At 41.0% G+C, this 21,454-nt stretch overlaps 1 protein-coding gene across 7 annotated transcripts in view; it reads right to left on the bottom strand.

Annotated features, from left to right (window-relative positions):
* csde1 (cold shock domain containing E1, RNA-binding) overlaps window positions 1–21,454 on the bottom strand; it is a 122,488-nt gene that overhangs the window by 19,815 nt on the left and 81,219 nt on the right. For all 7 annotated transcript variants that reach the window (XM_068007249.1, XM_068007250.1, XM_068007256.1 and 4 more), the window contains 3 exons: window positions 18,144–18,251; window positions 8,410–8,585; window positions 2,661–2,773 (listed from right to left, as the gene is read on the bottom strand). In XM_068007249.1, coding sequence (XP_067863350.1) covers window positions 2,661–2,773; window positions 8,410–8,585; window positions 18,144–18,251 — 397 coding nt within the window. The remainder of the gene's footprint in view (window positions 1–2,660; window positions 2,774–8,409; window positions 8,586–18,143; window positions 18,252–21,454) is intronic.

Here is a 21,454-nt window from a genome sequence, read left to right as displayed (position 1 = left end):
ACTTCACTCCGTTCAATGCATTTCAATGGCGAGGCAGATAGCAAGATGCCGTTTTCGTGAAGCTAAAAAGGTGGAGTGGCGCATCTCGGAAAGCAATTTTTGGGCAGATGAGCGATTAAGCTCAAACCCTGCGCCAGTACCAGTTGCGTATAAGTAACGGTGATGCCATTATCCTCATCATTATTTTGACAGCATAATTAGGGCCAATGTTTGCAAATGGACTGTACGCTGCAGAATGCTGACTGTTAAAATGTATGTTTAAAGTAGCACACCACCACCATATAGTGAAGCACACATATTTTTGAAGTCTAACTGAAATATGTAAGAGTTGATAGTTTAATTTTGCAGTATATGCTTATGAACAGTATGCTGCGATCGCTACACAGTGTTTCTATTTGTTCATTACATATCTCTAGTCATTATCAAGGCTCTTCAATGTACATCCAGACATTACAGATGCATTGCACATGCATATCCAGACCTGATATTTAGCAAGGAAACCGGAAATTCTAGGGATCCCCAGATTCAGGAGGAAATCAGTGGTTTTTTTTAAGCCAAATAAATTCCCAGATTTTATTTGATTTCATGAAAGTATGTAAAAACTGATTTTAAAAACATCCCATCATCGACACAAGCATTTTGCCCCCAACAGGAATCACTGGCATAGCCATCACAAATCACAATTTTACAGCACAGGAGGCCACTCAGCTCCTCAGTGCCTGTGTCAGCTCTGAAACAGCTGTCGTAGTCCCATTCCCCAGCCCTTTTAATTGTTTCTTTTCCAATTTATCCACTTTTTAAAGCTTTAATGGAACTGCTTCAGCCACTGTTTCTGGTACAGCATGCTATGTCCCAATGAACCTCTGTAGAACAAATTTCACCTAACCTCTCCCTGTGCTCTTTTGGTGATCTTAATCTTATGCCCCCTGGTTTTCAGATTTACTTTATCAAAAATACCTCAATTTTGAACACTTCTATTAGATTTCAATAATCTTCACTCTAATGAAGAGCCCTAGTTTCTCTCCTCAGAACTAAAACTTCTCATCCCTGGTGTCATTTTAGTGACTTGTGCATCCATTGCATTGCCCAGACATCCTTCCAGAAGCAAGGTGCTCAAAATGGCACAACATTCTAATTGTGGCCTAACCAACAATTTGTACAGTTTAGCATTACCTCTGCTTTTATACTCATTTAATAAAACCTAGGATCCCAATGCTTTTTTAAAAAAAAAGTTATCAATTTGCCCTCCCACTTTTAAAGATTTGTATACCTCAACCTCAAAGTATCAGTTCCTCTACTTTTAAAAAAGGAACTGGAACTCAACAATTTTCCCCTCTTCCCCAGGGCTGCTGAGGGATCCTTTCTGCCAAATAATGCAGTATAGACTGGGGACTGATCCTGGGGCTTTCTTGGCCTGAGATTCAACTACTTACTGACCCACTATCGGGACTCTGAAGGAGGAAGTCTGTACAGTTTACTAAATTGCCCATCTAAACATGGTTGGAAAATTTTAATACACTGGACTGTCTTCTGCCCATCCTGTGCCAACTCCCTGCTACTCCAGTACTGCCAAACAAATGACAGTTTATGCATCAAGAGGAGCTCAAATTGCAAGGTTGCAACTTGTAATATTCAACATTTATCAGCTGATAAATGTTGGCTACCTGATCAAAAAACCTGAATGTAGAAAACATGTAGGGATGCTGTGGGATTTAGAAAGTGCATGCTTATTTACAGCATGCACTAATTTTACTTGGATTGGGTAGTGTAAAGGAGACAAGTTCCAGCTGAATAACTATGTCTAATCACTTATGTTGAGCAAGTGAGTGAATATAATAATGATATTCAGAATAGAAGCGCCATTCTTTTTAAAAGAACTAATTAAACTGGATAGTGAGTACAGTAAAATCTGGACAAGTAAATACCAAATTGAAGGATAATTCAAATCTAAGCACAAAATTCCATTGTAGAATCCAGTTCAATTCCAGTGTATAAATCTTATTTGAATATTTCCTGGATCAGTTCCATAAAATTAACCTATACAATTTCTTTATACCTGTCTGCATTTGAAAAGCAGCAGTGGACAGGAGTATGTCACTTAACCCATTTACACGATACTCTTCATACTCAGTTGTAGTGGCTTATTTCCCTATTTGTGCTCAGGCATTAATTAACACCTTTACAAGAGAATAGCAGGAAAAGGAAGGAACTCAATGACCACTTGAGCAAGGTATAATTGGGCTGCTGTCCAGTGAACCATATCCCATCATGTCAAGCTTTGAAGACACATGGTAGAAGGCAGAATTTACCACAGGGTAACTAGCCTGTCCGGGCTACAATTTTTGCAGCATTTCCAGGGACAGCTACAGTCATGGAAAGACCATGAAAACACTAATCCTGGTAAGGAGGTCAACCACAGAAGCTCTTGGCTTTGAATTTTTCTTCTACCACTCAAGCACATGGCCACTGAAGAGCCTCAGACTAAAGTACTCCCTCGTTACATACAATGGAATTTCAACTAACCATACTTAACCCAAATAGTTTAATTCACTAATATAATCAATCATTTGCATCTCAAAAGTTGGATTCCCTAACATTATTTGCTGGTTATCACACAGAAGCACTCTTTCTTAAATCCACAAAGTTCACCTGGCTCTTACCTGTTGTAATCTTGGCAACTTTCTCAGCACTCACTTTGTTCCCTTTTCCCTTTGACAAACTGTATTCCACAACATCTCCAACGTCCAGCTCATCGACATCGCCCGAGAACTCACTGAGGACCACAAGAACATCAGTGCATGACATGTAATAATCTGAACAGTTACAGCACTGCTCAAAGGTTGACAAGTATACAGCTTGGACATCCTTATATTAATGTTGTGCCAAGACCAATATCAGAATAGATATCCAAATTGGCAAAATGGCCAAGTGTCAGTATGCTGGTTAATATCACACTTCAATACAGTCCCCAACACTTACGTTCATGTTTGAAACGAGTAATCGCTTTTTGGCCGATATAAGCGACATTATCCATTCGCATTAACATCAATTTTAAAGTTGCCAGTTATAGAGTCTTATGTGCTCCGTTGATTATAGAAATAGCTGTGCTTACTCACGTGATAAAACAAACTATCTTGAAATTAAAAGGCTATTCTACATATCGCATAATTGCCACCAGTAAAATGCTTTACAAAAATGGCTAATTCTAGGCTACATAAATTTCTAGAATTCCTGATCAATAATTTAAACGTTTGTACAGATTTCAGTGTACACAGCCAATTAGGAATTAACACCCCTTGTTCGGTACATGTTGCAACTGCCCGCTTTTAAGACTGTGCCTGCCTGTCTGCATATGTGGATTAAAATCAATGGAGTGCTCCAATTTTCCCCTTCCACTACCTGATGCCGCTACTTCATGAATCCAAAGTTTGCTATACGGTGAACAGGAATTCCTGACCTAAAAAAACTACCACTGACAGCATGCAGGAAAGTTGTAATTCCTCCAGAGCAACAGGTAGGGGTAAAAGGGATAATCGAGGAAGGACGGTGCTAGCATGAACTGGGGGGGGGGAATTGGAGAACAGTACAGTCAGTGCGATTGCAATGCATGAGAAAGGTTACATTAAATTAATGGTAAGTGTTATTAACTTACTGGCTTCTTATATTTAAAAGGCTTTGCGGCAGGAGGTGGACATCCCAAACTTTATCTTATAACTTTTGTTTTTTGGGACGGGAGGAGGTGCCAACCAGGAGATGCTGTTTTAGGAGGAACTATTCCATTAGTAAAGAAACTTCTTACATTAACCGGCCCCTACATGCAGACCATACCCCATTATATCACCCATTGTGCATGGCAGGCAAATCGCATTCGCATGAATGCGCCCGCTATACGTAGTGTGGACTGCACTTGTATAGATCAATTTGAAACCCACCATAACCCTTGCAATGAGAGCACTGTGCAACAGTGACTACAGAAAGTTTTAAAATTGAAATCAAGTGCATTGAACTCAGAACAGTAAGACTATTGCTGGGGAGGGGGGAGGGGGAAGAGAAAGAATGGCACCAATTCCAATATTGCTACTTGTTATTTTGAGGTTCTTATTTGGGAATGTGAAGGCATTTCCTTTGTAAGTGGAATATTTTACTATATTTTGTTCTTTCAGAGCTGCAAAATAATCCTGATGAATGTTAAGAACAAAAACAGTTTGTACTAGAAGACAAAATAAGTGGAGTGAAAGTTTAACATTTGCTTGGCACAGGTGGTGTGGGGAGTGGGGAAAGAAGTGTATGTTGTGGAGGTGGGGGGGGGGGGGGGAAGGAGAAGAAATCCACAAACAGAACAACCACTATCTTGAGTACATCAAAATTCAAATTTCATGGGTTACCTGATCCATACCCAAGGATCTGTCACTTTAGGCAAGATGTCAAGGCAATGCAGAACAAATTAAGTAAAAATGAGGGACTTTAGTTATGAGAGATTAGAGAAGCTGGGGCTCTTTACAGCCACAAAGGATTAGACGAGATCTGACAGGCATTCAAAATTATGACGCCAATATCTTGAATTCCCCAACACCACTGTGGGCGCAACATCACAAGGACTGCAGAGTTTCAAGGTGGCACACACCAACTTCTCAGGGCAACCAGCAATGGGCAGCAAATGTGGCCTTGCCTGCATCACCCACATCCAAGAACAAAAAGAGGAAATAATTTATACTGTCTGGTGAGTCTGTAACTAGAGGGTATCATTTTACCACCAAAAGAACAAAGGAAGAGGTTAGAGTATTTTGTGTGTGTAGGGTGTTGTAACAACATGGAATGTGCTACCAGAAACTGATGGAAACAGAATTTATAATGGCTTTTAAAAGGATGGGACAAATATTTGAAAAAGAAAAAAAGGATATGAGTCTAAGCAAATAGGTCTTTTGAAGATCCAGCACATGTGCAATAGGCTGTACGGTCCATTTCTGTGCTATAAAATGTTATTTTATGTCTTGTGTACTCATTGGGAGTGACTCACTTTGGTTCAAAAATGTAAACTAATTGCTGTACTTCACAATGAAAAAACAGATCTGTGTTTAAATGGGCCTACAATGTGGAGTCAACAAGACTGACGCACTGTTAGTGTTGCTTTGATATTGATAGCTGTACATATCTGATGCTAATTGGAACATCAAATGTTCACTGCTGGCATAGCTACATTTTAAATTAACTATGTAGCCAGACCAAGGTTTTACTGTGTCCTTGATGTGCAACTAGATGAATGACAGGCATGCCAAATGTCTTTCAACAAAATTCATCCTCTTGTATACAACTTCACTCCCTGAATAGCAAGTAATGTTTAATCTATCCATCCATACACAAAGGTCTGGTCAAATATAAAGTTAGGATAATGTCCCAACTTATTGACAGAGCAGTTTAAAGTGGATTCACAACAGTAAATTCCTCCATATTAATAGTTCCCACCCTTACCACTGCCTTGAAGGCAAGGCTGAGGAAAGGCTAGGCATCATTCGCAGGGGAGAGGGAGCTGCTGGATAAGTCATCCAAGACTACTTTTGCTTAGCGAGTTTGTCATCATCTTGCTCTCAGTTCTGGGAAATGTCTCATCACAAGGGCAATCAGAAGAGGGACAAAAATGAATTTAACACCTACAATTTTGGTTGTTCATGACATGTAACATTTCACTGCAAAATTAGAAAGCAAGCATTAAATAGTTCCCATTTATACAAATGACCCGATTTTTATTAATACCCAAAATAAACCAATTTTGATATGCCTTACATTAAGATCAAACAAGCATCGTATTTCAGTACTGAATGGATAGAATTGGATGTGCCACATTAAATACACTCGTTAGCCAAGCCAGTACTGCTTTCTATAAAAACGTAAGATGTTCTATTTCCAGGCATTGCAAATGTGTAAACATGTTTATGGATTACAATGTAAATATTTAACTGAAAATAATTTATAAAGCTGCAGATTGTGAGAATCTTTCAACCTTCATGTGGTTTTCTTTTTTAAAAAAGTGTTAATTAGCATACTTGAGACCAGATTGTGAAACAGGATACAGTACCTCGAACCAGTTGATCAGTTACTCCTTGCAAATGCTTGCTTTAAGACAGATATTATGTATATGGCATTTCAGAAAGGTACATTTTAAAAATATGACGAGTAATTCTGAAGGTGGTATTTTGTGCCACCTACACAAAGCCAGATAAAGTGAACTTTTATTATTTAAAGATATGCAACTCAAATACTTTGAAGCATACTTTGGGTTAGATTTTTCCACTGCTTAGCTACAGCAAAGGCAGCGGAAAAGTTGTCTGTTATTGCTCTAGCTGAGGTGCAATTTCCCCATCTGTATGGCAGTACTGCCAGCAGTCCATTCTAAAGTTTATGAAATATCTGAAAACTACAAAAAGGAAAGGCTACAAGGCAAAGGAGCACAAAAGGAAAATGGACAGAATTTACATTTTGTACAAGGTTCTCGAAGGCACAAGTGGGGACTTGACCCAGATTGACTAACCCAAGCCACTCCCCACCCCTTCCTTCCTCTCCTCTCTCTTCACCCTGTCAAACGAGCCACAATAACTACTGTGGGGCAAAGTTACCATTTGAATGGAGATGGGAAGGGAAAAGGAAAGGACCCTCCACTTTTAGAAATTCCCAAAGCAAGAGAACGGCAAGAGTTTTCTAGGTTTAAAAAATCTTAAGTACTCAAATATGTGTGATCTAAACTGAGGATCTGACAACCTGGATCTTAGAACCCAATGGGAAAATTGGAAGCCATTTATACAAATATACCAGGGAACATTTGAGAGGAGGGAGACAGGCAGGGAGTTGGGACACACATGTTGCACAAATATGAATCTCTAGCTCCTCTTATTGTAGTGACCAATTTTTGGCTTTTAAGAAACTATGTTAGAACCAAAAGAACAAAAACAACCAATTATTCACAGGAGCGCTGGATGGAATGGGAAGCCATTCTAAGAGACCCATTCCTCTGTTTTCCCTCCAAGAATTTCTTGTGGATTGCTAAGTGTTTGTTTCTCATTTTCTGCCTTGGGAAGTGATGCAAGTAGATGTGGGAGTAATGGGGAGCATCAACAACATCCTGCCCAATGGGCTGCAGACCTAAACACTCCAAATTCTGCATCCCCCATGAGTACCGCCTGGAAGATGGGCTTCTCTGTTCAGTGACACTCAGGCATCCATTAGCAGATTTAAGAATGACTAAAGCTGAAGGCGGGCCCTAGCTGTTCCCTTGGTACATTTTAAGAAACTGCTGTCCTGGTTCCAATCACTATCCTGGAAACAGAAAATGGAGCCATTGTTTGTGGAGCTGTCATACTGTGGAAAGGTTTTCTTTAAGGGAAGGAAACAGAGAAATGGGGTTGCAAGAGTGTATGGCAACATGGGTGTAGTCAAGAACCAGGATTTTTGGCATACTGCTCATAGATGGCTCTTGGCCTTTTAGTACCAACAGAAATGTCAAAAAATATACATAATGACTACTCCAGTATCAAATAGCATAGACCAGTTGGGCAGAGGCCTGTTTGTGTTGTAAATTCTATGCAAATGAAAAAGTAACCTTTAGGTTAGTAACCTGATGGCATGCTTTAGGTGACAATACTTTTGAAAAATACATAATTATAAATTTGCTTTAATATAGAAAGCAGCTTCATACTTAAGCCATTTTACTGGCATCTCATCCAAACACATTTGACTATCTGTCGTATTTAGAATGGCTGCCTCATTTAGTGACACCATCTAGTGGTGGATGCCTGACTGCACAGTTCACTTTGCTTCTTCCCATTTTGAAATTACAAGTATTTTCATAAACTGAAAGCTTTTTAGATTTTAGGCATGTATTAGTAAAAGAAATCAACAAAAAAAACAAAATGGTCTGTTTAGTGGTCATGAAAATGGGACAGCCAATTAATCATTTTAGAGTCTAAATCCATGGTGTAATGAATTTGGCATGGAATGCACTTAGCAGTTTAAATTCTCTACATATTCCCCACAGTGAAACCAGTGTAGCCAGTGCCACACTAAATTCTGGTTGGCTTCACTGAAAGGATTCCTTGAACGAAACATTTACATCTATCAAGGGATGCCAGTGACCACACTTCCCAGATTTGAAAACCTTCAAGGTCTCTAGTATAGAAAAATGCAGCACTGGAAATTCTACGCAGAGAAATAAAAATATCAACATATTTCAGTAAAATGCACACCCAATCCAGACACTCAAACACCTGCCAAGAAAGGTCATGCTTATGGTTTCTGCATAAAGTGAGCAAATAGTGAACAATGATTTGAATTTCAGACTCATTAGGTATGCACTTATCCAGAGGACTACATTCCATACTATTCTGTAAATACAGTACAAGTGTCAAATATGTGGCTCACCTGTAGTGGAAGAAGATTTCTTGATCATGTTGAGAAGTTTCTATGAAACCAAAGTTATCCTTCAATGCTGCTACATATCCTACAAGTCTCTTGGCGTTGGGGTTACGATTTAGAATTTTGATTGACACTGCACTCTGTAGACCAGTTCTTTTAACTTCACAAATACTAAATTCAATCTATAGGAAAGATTATAGATACAAAAATAGCTTTTAAAGAGACAATTTTTTTCCATGTAAGCAATGTGGCTTTATAAAAACTAGCATGGATATACCAATGGAAATACACACACTTCCCTAGGTATAGCATCACAAGTCAAACAGATAGTTATTTCTCAGTTGAAACTTCAGATACAGCACATGGCTGTGGTGCTTATAGGGATCACCACAACTTTGGTAGGTGACCATAACCAGCTTGCAAATTGGTCACTGAAATGTAGGATCAGCTGAAGGTGGTCTTTTTGTCGGCTATAAAAGGTCTCTTACGAAATACCTTTGGGAAGCCTCAACCCACTCAGATGAGACGTGGGATTATAATTTGAGTATTTTTGTGGGCTATGGCCGTGAAAATGAGTTAGGTTTTGACAGCCACTGTAGGAGTAAATGGATGCATCTTCTCAGTTTTCTAAAGCCACATTACAAAACTGCTCACAACAACTCTTGACAGTTCAGTGAGTTTATCCGATCAGTAGCTGCTCTATACAGACCAGTTAGGTTTCACGTTTGAACCCAATTTGCTCTTCTCAGGAAGTAAGGGCTCTTCAAGTGGCCTCAGTGCCCCTGGTTAGAGAGAGAAGGCAGACAGGAACATTCCCATCTCTGATAGTTATCCAGCAACCCCTACTGAAAATGCATGTGTGGATGCTAGGCGAGTGTAAAATCTTATTGTGAAGTCTGGGCAGTTGAATAGCTTGCCAACATTCTATCAAGACTCACATGAATAATGGCCACTTGGAGAAGGTGCCAGTGATACCCAAAATAGAAAAAAAGCATCGCTGTCTGTAGCACAAGCATCTCAGAACGCAAATATCACTAAAAGATATAGGTTTAGTAGACTGCATTACCAAAATACATGACAAACTACAGGAGGGAAAGAGAAGTAATGGTAGAATATCATGCTCTGCACTATGATGAGCTTCACGCAAGTGATAAGCATTGCATCATTCCAGCTCCTATCAGTTATTAGTTGGCGAGAAATCCCAATAAGAGTCTGAAAGTATTACAGAATTTAAACTGATTTTTTGCATTAAAAATTAATTGATCACAATCAGCAAAATGCAGCTGCTCCATTTAGGAGACAGCTTTCTCGCTCATTGAGATCTCCACAAAACAAATCACAACCATACAGCCTATTTCAACTATACCAGTGGATCAATAAATTGGTACTTATAAGTAAGTGCATCAAAGTGGGTAGAACTTTCTCAAAAGGAAGTATGCACTAGGGATAAGCATAAGCCCTATGCTTTTCCCTCCACTAGAGCCACATCATCCACAATGGTCTGGGTTTTAAACTTATCCCTACCCATTGTCAATAATATTATGACCAGACAACATTTTTGCAGGGTGAGTGCAGGCTGCACCTGCACCACCATCCTTTCCACCCAAAAACAGAGTACCTTGTGGCAGCATAGAACTCTACCGAGTATGGCTATCAGAAGCTGGGAATTTCAGTTGGGAACCAATGTTTCAAACTCTCCATCACAAAGCTAAAACGGGCAAATACAAAAACTGAGGAAGCACACGTGTACAGCACAGTGGGCACCAACTTGGTCCATCATGTCTCTGCGGGCTTTTTACGAGGTCAATCAAAATCTAATTCCACTGGTCTGCTCACTCTCCACCTCCTTGTATTTTCCTCTGCTTCAAATATTTATCCATTTTTTCCTTAAAGGCCTCTGCCTCAATTACTCCGTGGCAAAGCATTCTATGTTCCAACAATTCAATATAAATATATTTCTCCTAACCTCTCTCCTCACTATTGTGACAATTATAAATTGATGACCCCTATTATAAATTTAATTAAGAAAAATAATAAATCATTGTAGTTGTTGTTAAGCTAACTTAAGGGTTAAGTCATGGCAGGAGATCCCAGAGCCGTGTCATGTTCCTCTTGAGATGTGGGAATTCAGGGATCCTTCCTGTGTCCCTGGTTCCTTCACCTGCGGGAAGTGTGTCCAGCTGCAGCTACTGTTTGACCGCTTGACGGCTCTGGAGCTGCAGATGGACTCACTTGGAGCATCCGCGATGCTGAGGAAGTCGTGGATAGCACGTTCAGTGAGTTGGTCACACCACAGATAAAAATTACTGAGGGAGATAGTGAATGGGTGACCAACAGACAGAGGGAGAGTAGGAAGGCAGTGCAGGGGTCCCCTGCGGTCATCTCCCTCCAAAACAGGTATACCGTTTTGGATGCTGTTGGGGGAGATGGCTCACCAGGGGAAGGTGACAGTGGCCAGGTTCATGGCACCGTGGCTGGCTCTGCTGCACAGGAGGGCAGGAAAAAAAGAGTGGTAGAGCTACAGTGATAGGGGACTCGATTGTAAGGGGAATAGACAGGCGTTTCTGCGGACGCAACAGAGACTCCAGCATAGTATGTTGCCTCCCTGGTGCAAGGGTCAGGGGTGTCTCGGAGCGGCTGCAGGACATTCTGGAGGGGGAGGGTGAACAGCCAGTTGTCGTGGTGCATATAGGTACCAACGATATAGGTAAAAAACAGGATGAGGTCCTACAGCTGAATTTAGGGAGTTAGGAGTTAAACTAAAAAGTAGGACCTCAAAAGGTAGTAATCTCAGGATTGCTACCAGTGCCACGGGCAAGTCAAAGTAGGAATGACAGGATAGCTAGGATGAATATGTGGCTTGAGAGATGGTGCAAGAGGGAGGGATTCAAATTCCTGGGCCATTGGAACCAGTTCAGGGGGAGGTGGGACCAGTACAAATTGGACGGTCTGCATCTGGGCAGGACTGGAACCAATGTCCTAGGGGGAGTGTTTGCTAGTGCTGTTGGGGAGGGTTTAAACTAAAGTGGCAGGGGGATGGGAACCGATGCAGGAAGTCAGTGGGAAGTAAAGTGGTGACAGAAACAAAAGGCAGTAAGGGAGAGTGTACAAAACATGACCGGACAGATGGTCTGAGAAAGCAGGGCAAAGACCAAGGGAAGTCTAGATTAAACTGCATTTATTTCAATGCAAGAAATCTGATGGGCAAGGCAGATGAACTCAAGGCATGGATGGGTACATGGGACTGGGATGTTATAGCTATTACTGAAACATGGCTAAAGGAGGGGCAGGACTGGCAGCTCAATGTTCCAGGGTACAGATGCCATAGGAAAGATAGAGCAGGAGGTAAGAGAGGAGGGGGAGTTGCGTTCTTGATTAGGGAGAACATCACGGCAGTAATGAGAGGGGATATATCGGAGGGTTCGCCCACTGAGTCTATATGGGTAGAACTGAAAAATAAGAAGGGAGAGATCACTTTGATAGGATTGTACTACAGACCCCCAAATAGTCAACGGGAAATTGAAGAGCAAATATGTAAGGAGATTACAGACAGCTGCAAGAAAAATAGGGTGGTAATAGTAGGGGACTTTAACTTTCCCAACATTGACTGGGACAGCCATAGCATTAGGGGCTTGGATGGGGAGAAATTTGTTGAGTGTATTCAGGAGGAATTTCTCATTCAGTATGTGGATGGCCTGACTAGAGAGGGGGCAAAACTTGACCTCCTCTTGGGAAATAAGGAAGGGCAGGTGACAGAAGTGTTAGTGAGGGATCACTTTGGGACCAGTGATCATAATTCCATTAGTTTTAAGATAGCTATGGAGATTGATAGGTCTGGCCCAAAAGTCAAAATTCTAAATTGGGGAAAGGCCAATTTTGATGGTATTAGACAGGAACTTTCAGAAGTTGATTGGAAGAGTCTGTTGGCAGGCAAAGGGACGTCTGGTAAGTGGGAGGCTTTCAAAAGTGTGTTAACCAGGGTTCAGGGTAAGCACATTCCTTATAAAGCGAAGGGCAAGGCTGGTAGAAGTAGGGAACCTTGGATGACTCGGGAGATTGAGGCCCTAGTCAAAAAGAAGGAGGAGGCATATGACATGCATAGGCAGCTGGGATCAAGTGGATCCCTTGAAGAGTATAGAGATTGCCGGAGTAGAGTTAAGAGAGAAATCAGGAGGGCAAAAAGGGGACAGGAGATTGCTTTGGCAGATAAGGCAAAGGAGAATCCAAAGAGCTTCTACAAATACATAAAGGGCAAAAGAGTAACTAGGGAGAGAGTAGGGCCTCTTAAGGATCAACAAGGTCATCTATGTGCGGAACTACAAGAGATGGGTGAGATCCTAAATGAATATTTCACATCGGTATTTACGGTTGAGAAAGGCATGGATGTTAGGGAACTTGGGGAAATAAACAGTGATGTCTTGAGGAGTGTACATTTTAGAGAGGGAGGTGCTGGAAGTCTTAACGCGCATCAAGGTAGATAAATCTCCGGGACCTGATGAAATGTATCCCAGGACGTTATGGGAGGTTAGGGAGGAAATTGCGGGTCCCCTAGCAGAGATATATGAATCATCGACAGCTACAGGTGAGGTGCCTGAAGATTGGAGGGTAGCAAATGTTGTGCCTTTGTTTAAGAAGGGCGGCAGGGAAAGCCTGACATCTGTAGTGGGTAAGTTGTTAGAGGGTATTCTGAGAGACAGGATCTACAGTCATTTGGAGAGGCAGGGACTGATCAGGAACAGTCAGCATGGTTTTGAGAGAGGAATATCATGTCTCACGAATTTGATTGAGTTTTTTTGAAGGGGTAACCAAGAAGATAGATGAGGGCTGTGCAGTAGACGTGGTCTACATGGACTTTAGCAAAGCCTTTGACAAGGTACCGCATGGTAGGTTGTTACATAAGGTTAAATCTCACGGGATCCAAGGTGAGGTAGCCAATTGGATACAAAATTGGATTGACGACAGAGGACAGAGGGTGGTTGTAGAGGGTTGTTTTTCAAACAGGAGGCCTGTGACCAGCAGTGTGCCTCAGGGATCGGTGCTGGGTCCGCTGTTATGTGTTATTTATATTAATGATTTGGAGGAGAATTTAGGAGGCATGGTTAGTAAGTTTGCAGGTGACACCAAGATTGGTGGCATTGTGGACAGTGAAGAAGGTTATCTAGGATTGCAACGGGATCTTGATAAATTGGGCCAGTGGGCCGATAAATGGCAGATGGAGTTTAATTTAGATAAATGTGAGGTGATGCATTTTGGTAGATCGAATCAGACCAGGACCTACTCCGTTAATGGTAGGGCGTTGGGGAGAGTTATAGAACAAAGATCTAGGAGTACAGGTTCATAGCTCCTTGAAAGTGGAGGCACAGGTGGATAGGGTGGTGAAGAAGGCATTCAGCATGCTTGGTTTCATTGGTCAGAACATTGAATACAGGAGTTGGGATGTCTTGTTGAAGTTGTACAAGACATTAGTAAGGCCACACTTGGAATACTGTGTACAGTTCTGGTCACCCTATTATAGAAAAGGATATTATTAAACTAGAAAGAGTGCAGAAAAGATTTACTAGGATGCTACCGGGACTTGATGGTTTGACTTATAGGGAGAGGTTGGATAGACGGAGACTTTTTTCCCTGGAGAGTAGGAGGTTAAGGGGTGATCTTATAGAAGTCTATAAAATAATGAGGGGCATAGATATGGTAGATAGTCAAAATCTTTTCCCAAAGGTAGGGGAGTCTATAACGAGGGGGCATAGATTTAAGGTGAGAGGGGAGAGATACAAAAGGGTCCAGAGGGGCAATTTTTTCACTCAAAGGGTGGTGAGTGTCTGGAACAAGCTGCCAGAGGCAGTAGTAGAGGCGGGTACAATTTTGTCTTTTAAAAAGCATTTGGACAGTTACATGGGTAAGATGGGTATAGAGGGATATGGGCCAAGTGCAAGCAATTGGGACTAGCTTCGTGGTATAAACTGGGCGACATGGACATGTTGGGCCGAAGGGCCTGTTTCCATGTTGTGAACTTCTATGATTCTATGATTACAAATTCTGGTCTGCTGTAACTACAAATTTCAGTGGTGTCAGTCATTCTCTTAAGTGGTCCAAGCATCTTGCTTTTTTGGAAGTTGACTCACTATCTTGTTACAGACTAGCATCCTGTTGCGCTCTGGATCGGAACCTCATGCCTTTTTCACGTTTCTTCAGAAGGTGAATTTGGTTTGATACACAAGTTGCTTTATTCCACAGTAAGTAGAAAAATACAGAGCAATAGGTATGACCAGTCAGTTCAATCAGTACAACTTATATTTGCTTATTGATACAAAGTAAAAAGGATAAGTGATGCTACCTCCACATTAGAGGCTTGTCTTTTAACTTCGAAAATAACGCTTCTGCTTCCTCTCCTACAGCCCATAGCAGAACCACTATCCATACAGTCCCATCTTTCACAGCCTTTTGCTGCCTGCCTGTTAGTGCATGGCCCAGCTTCCAAAAATCTGACTGCCTCCTTTAGGTGTTTATGTTCAATTCTTAAAAGCCTCTTGCAGTCAAAAAGCCTGCCCCCCTCAGACAGAGAAATCAAAGGGTTTTTCCAACACTATGGAGAGAGATGTCTTTCTGAATACTCAAACAAGTGAACTGCGTGTTCAGTCTCTGGGAAAAACAACTTCCAACTAGCATCCTAAACATCTCATCCAAGTGCTTTTAAAAACTCAGCATTAAAAGTCACTTTTTCCCATTCTTTTCTATGGAAAAATGGTCAAAAATTCTAAAATATGACATCCTGGTCAATAATAACCAGAGAAACAGCCTTTTGCTACTCACCAGCAAACCCTTCATAATTTTAAAGGCCTCCTCTTAGCCTCTAATGAAATACTGGAAATGGTCAAATGGAAAGAGTCAGTATTTAAAAAAGGTCCCTCGTAACTAGTTTCTCATCTCCGATACCACCCTGTGAGTCTATGACTTATGTGCTTTAACGTGTTTTCTATAATGAGGCACCCAAAACATAGCACTATGACCTAACCATTGCCTTATAACATTTATTACTCTTTACTCATGCACTATTTCCCTTAATTCTAAAGCCCCAAATACCATTATGGTTTTATCTGCACTCGTACTTTCAGGGAATTAACTATTTGAACAAGTCATTCCTTCTCCAATGTCTGGAGAAATAGGGAATGCAAATTTTCAATTAATGCAATCATCTTGAATAAGTTTTAAAAACTACTGGGCAGCACAATGCAGGTTTCATTCCGACCTACAGTCATGACCTTAGTTGCTTTACAATTGGAGGAGAAGGGAGAAAAAAATATTTAGTGATACTGGTTACACACCAATCCGTCAGGAGAGTAAAATTAGTAGAGGTTTGTAACAGGTTATGTACATTAGGGTGAAAATCAGATAAAAACTAAGGAAGAAGATTTCTATTCCAATAGAATGGAGTGTAAATCTAGCTTTATTCCTTGCTAAGGATAAATTGCAATCAAGATGCCAAAATAGTGCTCTCCAGCCATATCACAGTACCTACAGGATGGCAAGCATGTTAAGGCAGACTTACTAAGTGTGTAGTCCTTGGAAACAAAGTATGTGGGGACCAATATCTATTATACATTAAAACTGCTGCATGGGTCACATCATTCCATATCAAAACATATTGAAAAGTACTGTCATGCTACCTCAATGGGAAAACCCATTATAACAGTATAATTTATCTGCAGCGCTCATTATATGGCACTGCGATATAAATTTCAAATCAGTCGTGTAGCTTTGGATTTTTAAAAAAATCAACTTGATACTGGAAATTCTCCTGCAGTTCCATACCATGGCAACATGGTGTCTCTGCACCAGCTTCTCAATTCAAAGGGTGTGCGTTTGTCTGAGCACCACAGTCTCCTTGGCCCCAAGGTAAGAGAACATAACATATGCCATTCAAAGCCCCCCAAATGCATGAAATCTAATCGCCACCTGAAAGTTTATTCCCTCCTCCACCAGCCCGCTAACCACTACAGGTACTCATCATCTTCCTGTTTCTGCCACACTACCCGACCACTACAGCTCAGCTGCTTGCCCTCTTCCCACCTGGTTACTATTGACCTTGGCTGCAGGCCCACTAAGCACTTTGCCTTTTCCCTCCACCTATTAACAAGAGCTGGCCATCACTCCCATCCTCCTAGTCCCCACTATGGACCTCAGCAGCTTGCTGCCTTGGCTGACATACTCCTCAGATACACTCCCACTCCACCCATTCATATATTTGCACCCACTCCCCCATACTGCCAAAAGACCTCAGCCACTCAAAACCTCAGCTGATTGGTGACCTGCTTGTGTGCTAGCTGTCTTCTCAGGCTGAAGTACTCCGAATGCCACCCCCACCCCCCCACAAAAGGTTATACCCCCTAATTCCAGCTGTTTTCATGTGCCACCACACCTTCCAAAAGGATGTTCCAGGACATCCCACCTCAAATGAACAACCGTCGTCTTGATTTTCATTTCTCTCCCACAGTCTTTCTGGCTACTGAGGCTGGGGGGGGGGTTCTGTCTTTCACAAGACGTTAAACCAAGACGGCTGTCCGCTCAGGTGGACATAAACAACCCCACGGTATTTTTCAAAGGAGGACAGGGAAGTTCTCCCCAGTGCCCTGGCCAATATTTATCCTTCAACCATCACTAAAAACAGATTAACTAGTCATTATCTCATTGCTGTTTGTGGGTCCTTGTGTGTAAACTGGCAGCTATGTTTCCTACATTACAGCAGTCACTATACTTCAAAAGTTCTTAATTGGTGGTAAAGCCCTTTGGGTCATCCAGAGCTCTTGAAAGGCACTATGTAAAATGCAAGTTCTTTCTATTTTTTCTTATAATACCCCCCACATCCCCTGCTAACACACTATTTGGGACTGTACTCCCCCTCCTCCAATGAGCAACTTTTTTGGGGGGCCAGCCAATCAGACTTTTCCCTCTTCTCTCCTCCGTCCCCATCTCGTACGTTGTCCCTATCACCTCCTTAGTTTCATCCATGACATATGGTAACTGTAGCATGCTTAGGAGGAATAGGTGACTTCGGACCTGTGGTTCCTAAAGCCTTCCACCACTGGGGGTTTTCTTCACCTCATGTCTGGGTCTGTTGTAGACTAAATGTTAGAGATTGATTGCCATAACTAGTCAACAACCCCATTATTGTTGTATGATGCAACTATGAAGATGACAAGTCTTTTTTTTCATCTAGCAATTTCTTTGTTCTTCTCCCCCACCCTCTCCTGATCACCCCTAACACTTTCTACTTTCTCTGCCTTGGTCCAGTCATCTCTCACCCTCTAACCATCCTTGAACTGAATACTGCACCTAGTCTCTACTCCCCACACGCAATGCAACAGGAAATGGGCTGGTATTTTTCTATTAATGAAGAAACCAAAATGAATAGGAGGGGGTAGAATTCCACCTTTGTGTGGTCAGTATAACCTACAACATACACATACTGCAATCATGAAGTACCACAACACGAGGCACTGCCATCTCTTCAGAAGTACTTAGCTACAAAAAAAACCCCAATTGTGGATTGTCACCACATTTTGGCCTGGCTGTAGTTCAAAATGTAATAATGGCTTTAATAATGTAAGAGAGATGGTCATTTTATATTCAGGAGCAATGCTATGTTAAAATAGCCTAAAAACCTTAATGGCATCAAATTAAATTCCTCATCTTAATGTTAAAAAATTGCATTGGTAAGACTTTAGCTTCATGCACAAGTTCACCTTATCACCAAGCTGTGGAATTGCACATCCTTCCAGGTCTTTTATATGGTATGGTACGGTCATTCTTATCCCACTATCCTCATATGTAATGGTTCCCTCTTCCGCATCCTAAAGATAGACAAAACAGAACAAGTTCAACAAAAAAGTCAGTCACCCCTGGCACAACCCTACACGTTAACTGGACCAGAGTTAGTTGAATTTTTTAGGGACCAGATAATTTTGCTATGTTCATCAAAAGTGATGTGCAACAAAAGATCCACATGCATATATTTTTAATTCAAAGTTATTAACAAACTAACATGCAAAGTTTTGTCCAATTAATTTCAAACATCACATTTAAAACATACAAACTCTGAAGGTCATTCCCCCTCAAACAATACTTCACAATATTTAATACATCTTCTCTTGGTTGAAAGCATACCATAGTGGTGCTAATCAATAATTTCCCTAGCAATAGGAAAATAGCATTGGTGCATTTAAGGGGAAGCTAGATATGTACATGAGGGAGAAAGGAGTAGAAGGATATACCTAGAGTTAGAAGTAGGGTGGGAGGCGGCTCGTGTGAAGCATAAACACAATTGGGCCGAATGGGATCCTTGGCGTTATAAACACAGAGGCAGAGTATAAAAACAAGGAAGTTATGCTATACCTTTATAGGTCACTGGTTGGGTCCCAGATGGAGTACTGTGGGCAATTCTGGGTACCACATTTCAGGAAGGATGTCAAGGCCTTAGAGGGTGCAGAGGAGATTTACTAGAATGGTACCAGGGACTTCAGTTACATGGAGAGACTAGAGAAGCAGGGGTTGTTCTTCGAGCAGAGGTTTAAGGGGAGATTTAAGAGAGGTGTTCAGAATTATGAAGGGTTTTGACAGAGTAAATAAAGAGAAACTGTTTCCACTGGCAGAAGGGTCAGTAACTAGAAGGCACAGATTTAAGGCAATTGTCAAAAGAACCAGGAGAGATAAGAATTTTTTTTTAAAATGCAGCCAGTTATGATCTGGATTGCACTGCCTGAAAGGGTGGTGGAAGCAGATTCAATAACAACTTTCAAAAGGGAATTGGATAAATTCTTGAAGGGAAATTGTGCAGGACTATGGGGAAAGAACAGGGAAGTGGGGCTAATTGGATAGCTCTTTCAAAGAACCGGCACAGGCACAACGGGCCGAATGGCCTCCTTCTGTGCTGTATCATTCCATAATAACTACAATCTCTGACCTACAGACTTCATCTTAGTCCAAGGTGTTCTTTCTGGTTTTGCAACTACCATTTCTTCAGAAACCTTATTTAACATCTGCAATGCTGGAGAGTGCCTAGTATGTGTTATTGTAGTCTTGTGTAGTTACACAGGTTGTCATACTTTTACCAACTTTAATCCATCCAGTACCCACGTTTCCTTGGCTTCCTTCTGCCCTGGTCTCTGTATTCTGACCACCCTGTCCCTGGTTGTAATGGTTTCCACCTCGACCCCCTGATTGTTCACTCTTAAGGTCTCATTAGTCTGGCCATTTCACTAACCTATGGTGACTGACTTACCGAGTCTAATACTATCCATTATCCCCTCACTTTTGTCTGCCCTTGTAATTTACAGCATATTGCTCTCAAGGCAAAAACCCTTCCTTTAAACTTACTGATTAGCAGATGGTTTTCATATCTCAATCTTCTATTATATCGGGCTTTCTTGTTCATAACATTCCAGAGTAAAAACAGCCCACAGCCTCAATCTCAATTACACTAATCTCAGTGCTCCCCTTTTAGTCTCATTTCTCTTGATAGACCCCTTTTAATTTACTTCATCTTGGTCTTTTTGTTCACAACTTCCTTCTAGTGTTCCCTTTTAAATTTTCATTTCCCTCAGTTATCCTTTTAATTTTGGCTTGCCTGGTTTGGCCCCCTTTGACATCTACATTTCAGGCATTCTTTTACCGTAGCTTTTCTCCACTCCTCCATTAATATTAAATGCTCTCCTTACAGTTTTATTTCAGCCTATGTTGCCCCATCAGAAATAGCTAATGCTGTTCATCCTGTAATACTTACCCCTTTAAATTTACTTGGTGGCTGAAATGTATGCTCTTCAAGGCTTTTGGGAGGGAAGCTCTGAAGTAATTAACTGTACGAAACTTTTATTTTACCTTTCCTTTTAACCCAATGTAGATATCACATTGCACCTGCATGGAATGCTTTGCTGGTAGGCAAGGCATTTACTGCCAGCCAAAATTGAGCAAAACTGAAAAATGTCCCACCTATTCTATTGTATAGATTACAAAATAGCATTTCAAGATAATCTTGTTTTGAGTTTAGAAGACTGTCTCTGGATACAATTACAGTTCTGTAATCACTTGCTATTCTATATGACGACTATTTGGTCCTTGCTTTTCTCACAATGCCAAAATTGTGCATGCACAAGCCTTTATATTGGGAGTCAAAACATCCATCGAAAACCAGAGAGAGCACTCAATACTAGTTCTGAATGAAATGCAAGTATTCTACATTTCCGCTACACTGTACTTTTTCATGCCATTACTGAATTATATAAAAAGTACACACCATTACTTCAAAGCAAGTCTTCAGGAATTATAGGAACAGAGGCAGATACTGTTCAAAATTTTAACTATCTAGCAATACTGAAATTGCTGCAGCTATTCTATCGCTGCACCCAGTGATACCGTCTACAGGCTGTGACACCTCACATTAAGAAACATAACGGAAAGGTACTGCCACAATACTAAACCAAATTTATGCAAGTCGCACCGAAATATGGAAATATATACAACTGCCAGATTTCACGTGGCATATGCAAGCATGTCAGTACAACCCCCACAAAGAAAATATTTCACCAAGAGCTACTGTATAAACACAAGACAAATATACTCCAGAAAAACTGCAGTACCTCAAGCTTAAATTTCACCTGTATGAGTTGCACATCTGGATGGCTCAATAATCCAAATGGAAAATATATCAATTTATTAAATTATGAGCACCTTCTCAGTGTAAAATCTATATTTACCTTGCTCACAGAAAGAGCACTTGTTAAATACAAAGCTACAACTCCACTAACCTCAACACAGGAAAATACATGGCACCTTCAAGAGGCAACTGGATTAACCAGATACACAGTGCTCAAGCTTGTGATCAATTCTATTCACCATTTATATATCTGCACAAACTCAATGTCATTTCAAAAACAGCAGAGCAACAATGTTAAGGAAAACTAATAGTGGGATCAGACCCTGCCAACTGTTTTGATTCAAGACTTATGATCTACACTCATTTGCTTCTGCCTATTTAAAAAGGAAATTTACATAGCATGTG

This window comes from Heptranchias perlo, chromosome 27 (assembly GCF_035084215.1).
Source record: "Heptranchias perlo isolate sHepPer1 chromosome 27, sHepPer1.hap1, whole genome shotgun sequence".
NCBI lineage: Eukaryota > Metazoa > Chordata > Chondrichthyes > Hexanchiformes > Hexanchidae > Heptranchias > Heptranchias perlo.
Note: the sequence above shows the minus strand (reverse complement) of the source record. Positions and strands in the feature narration are given on the sequence as shown.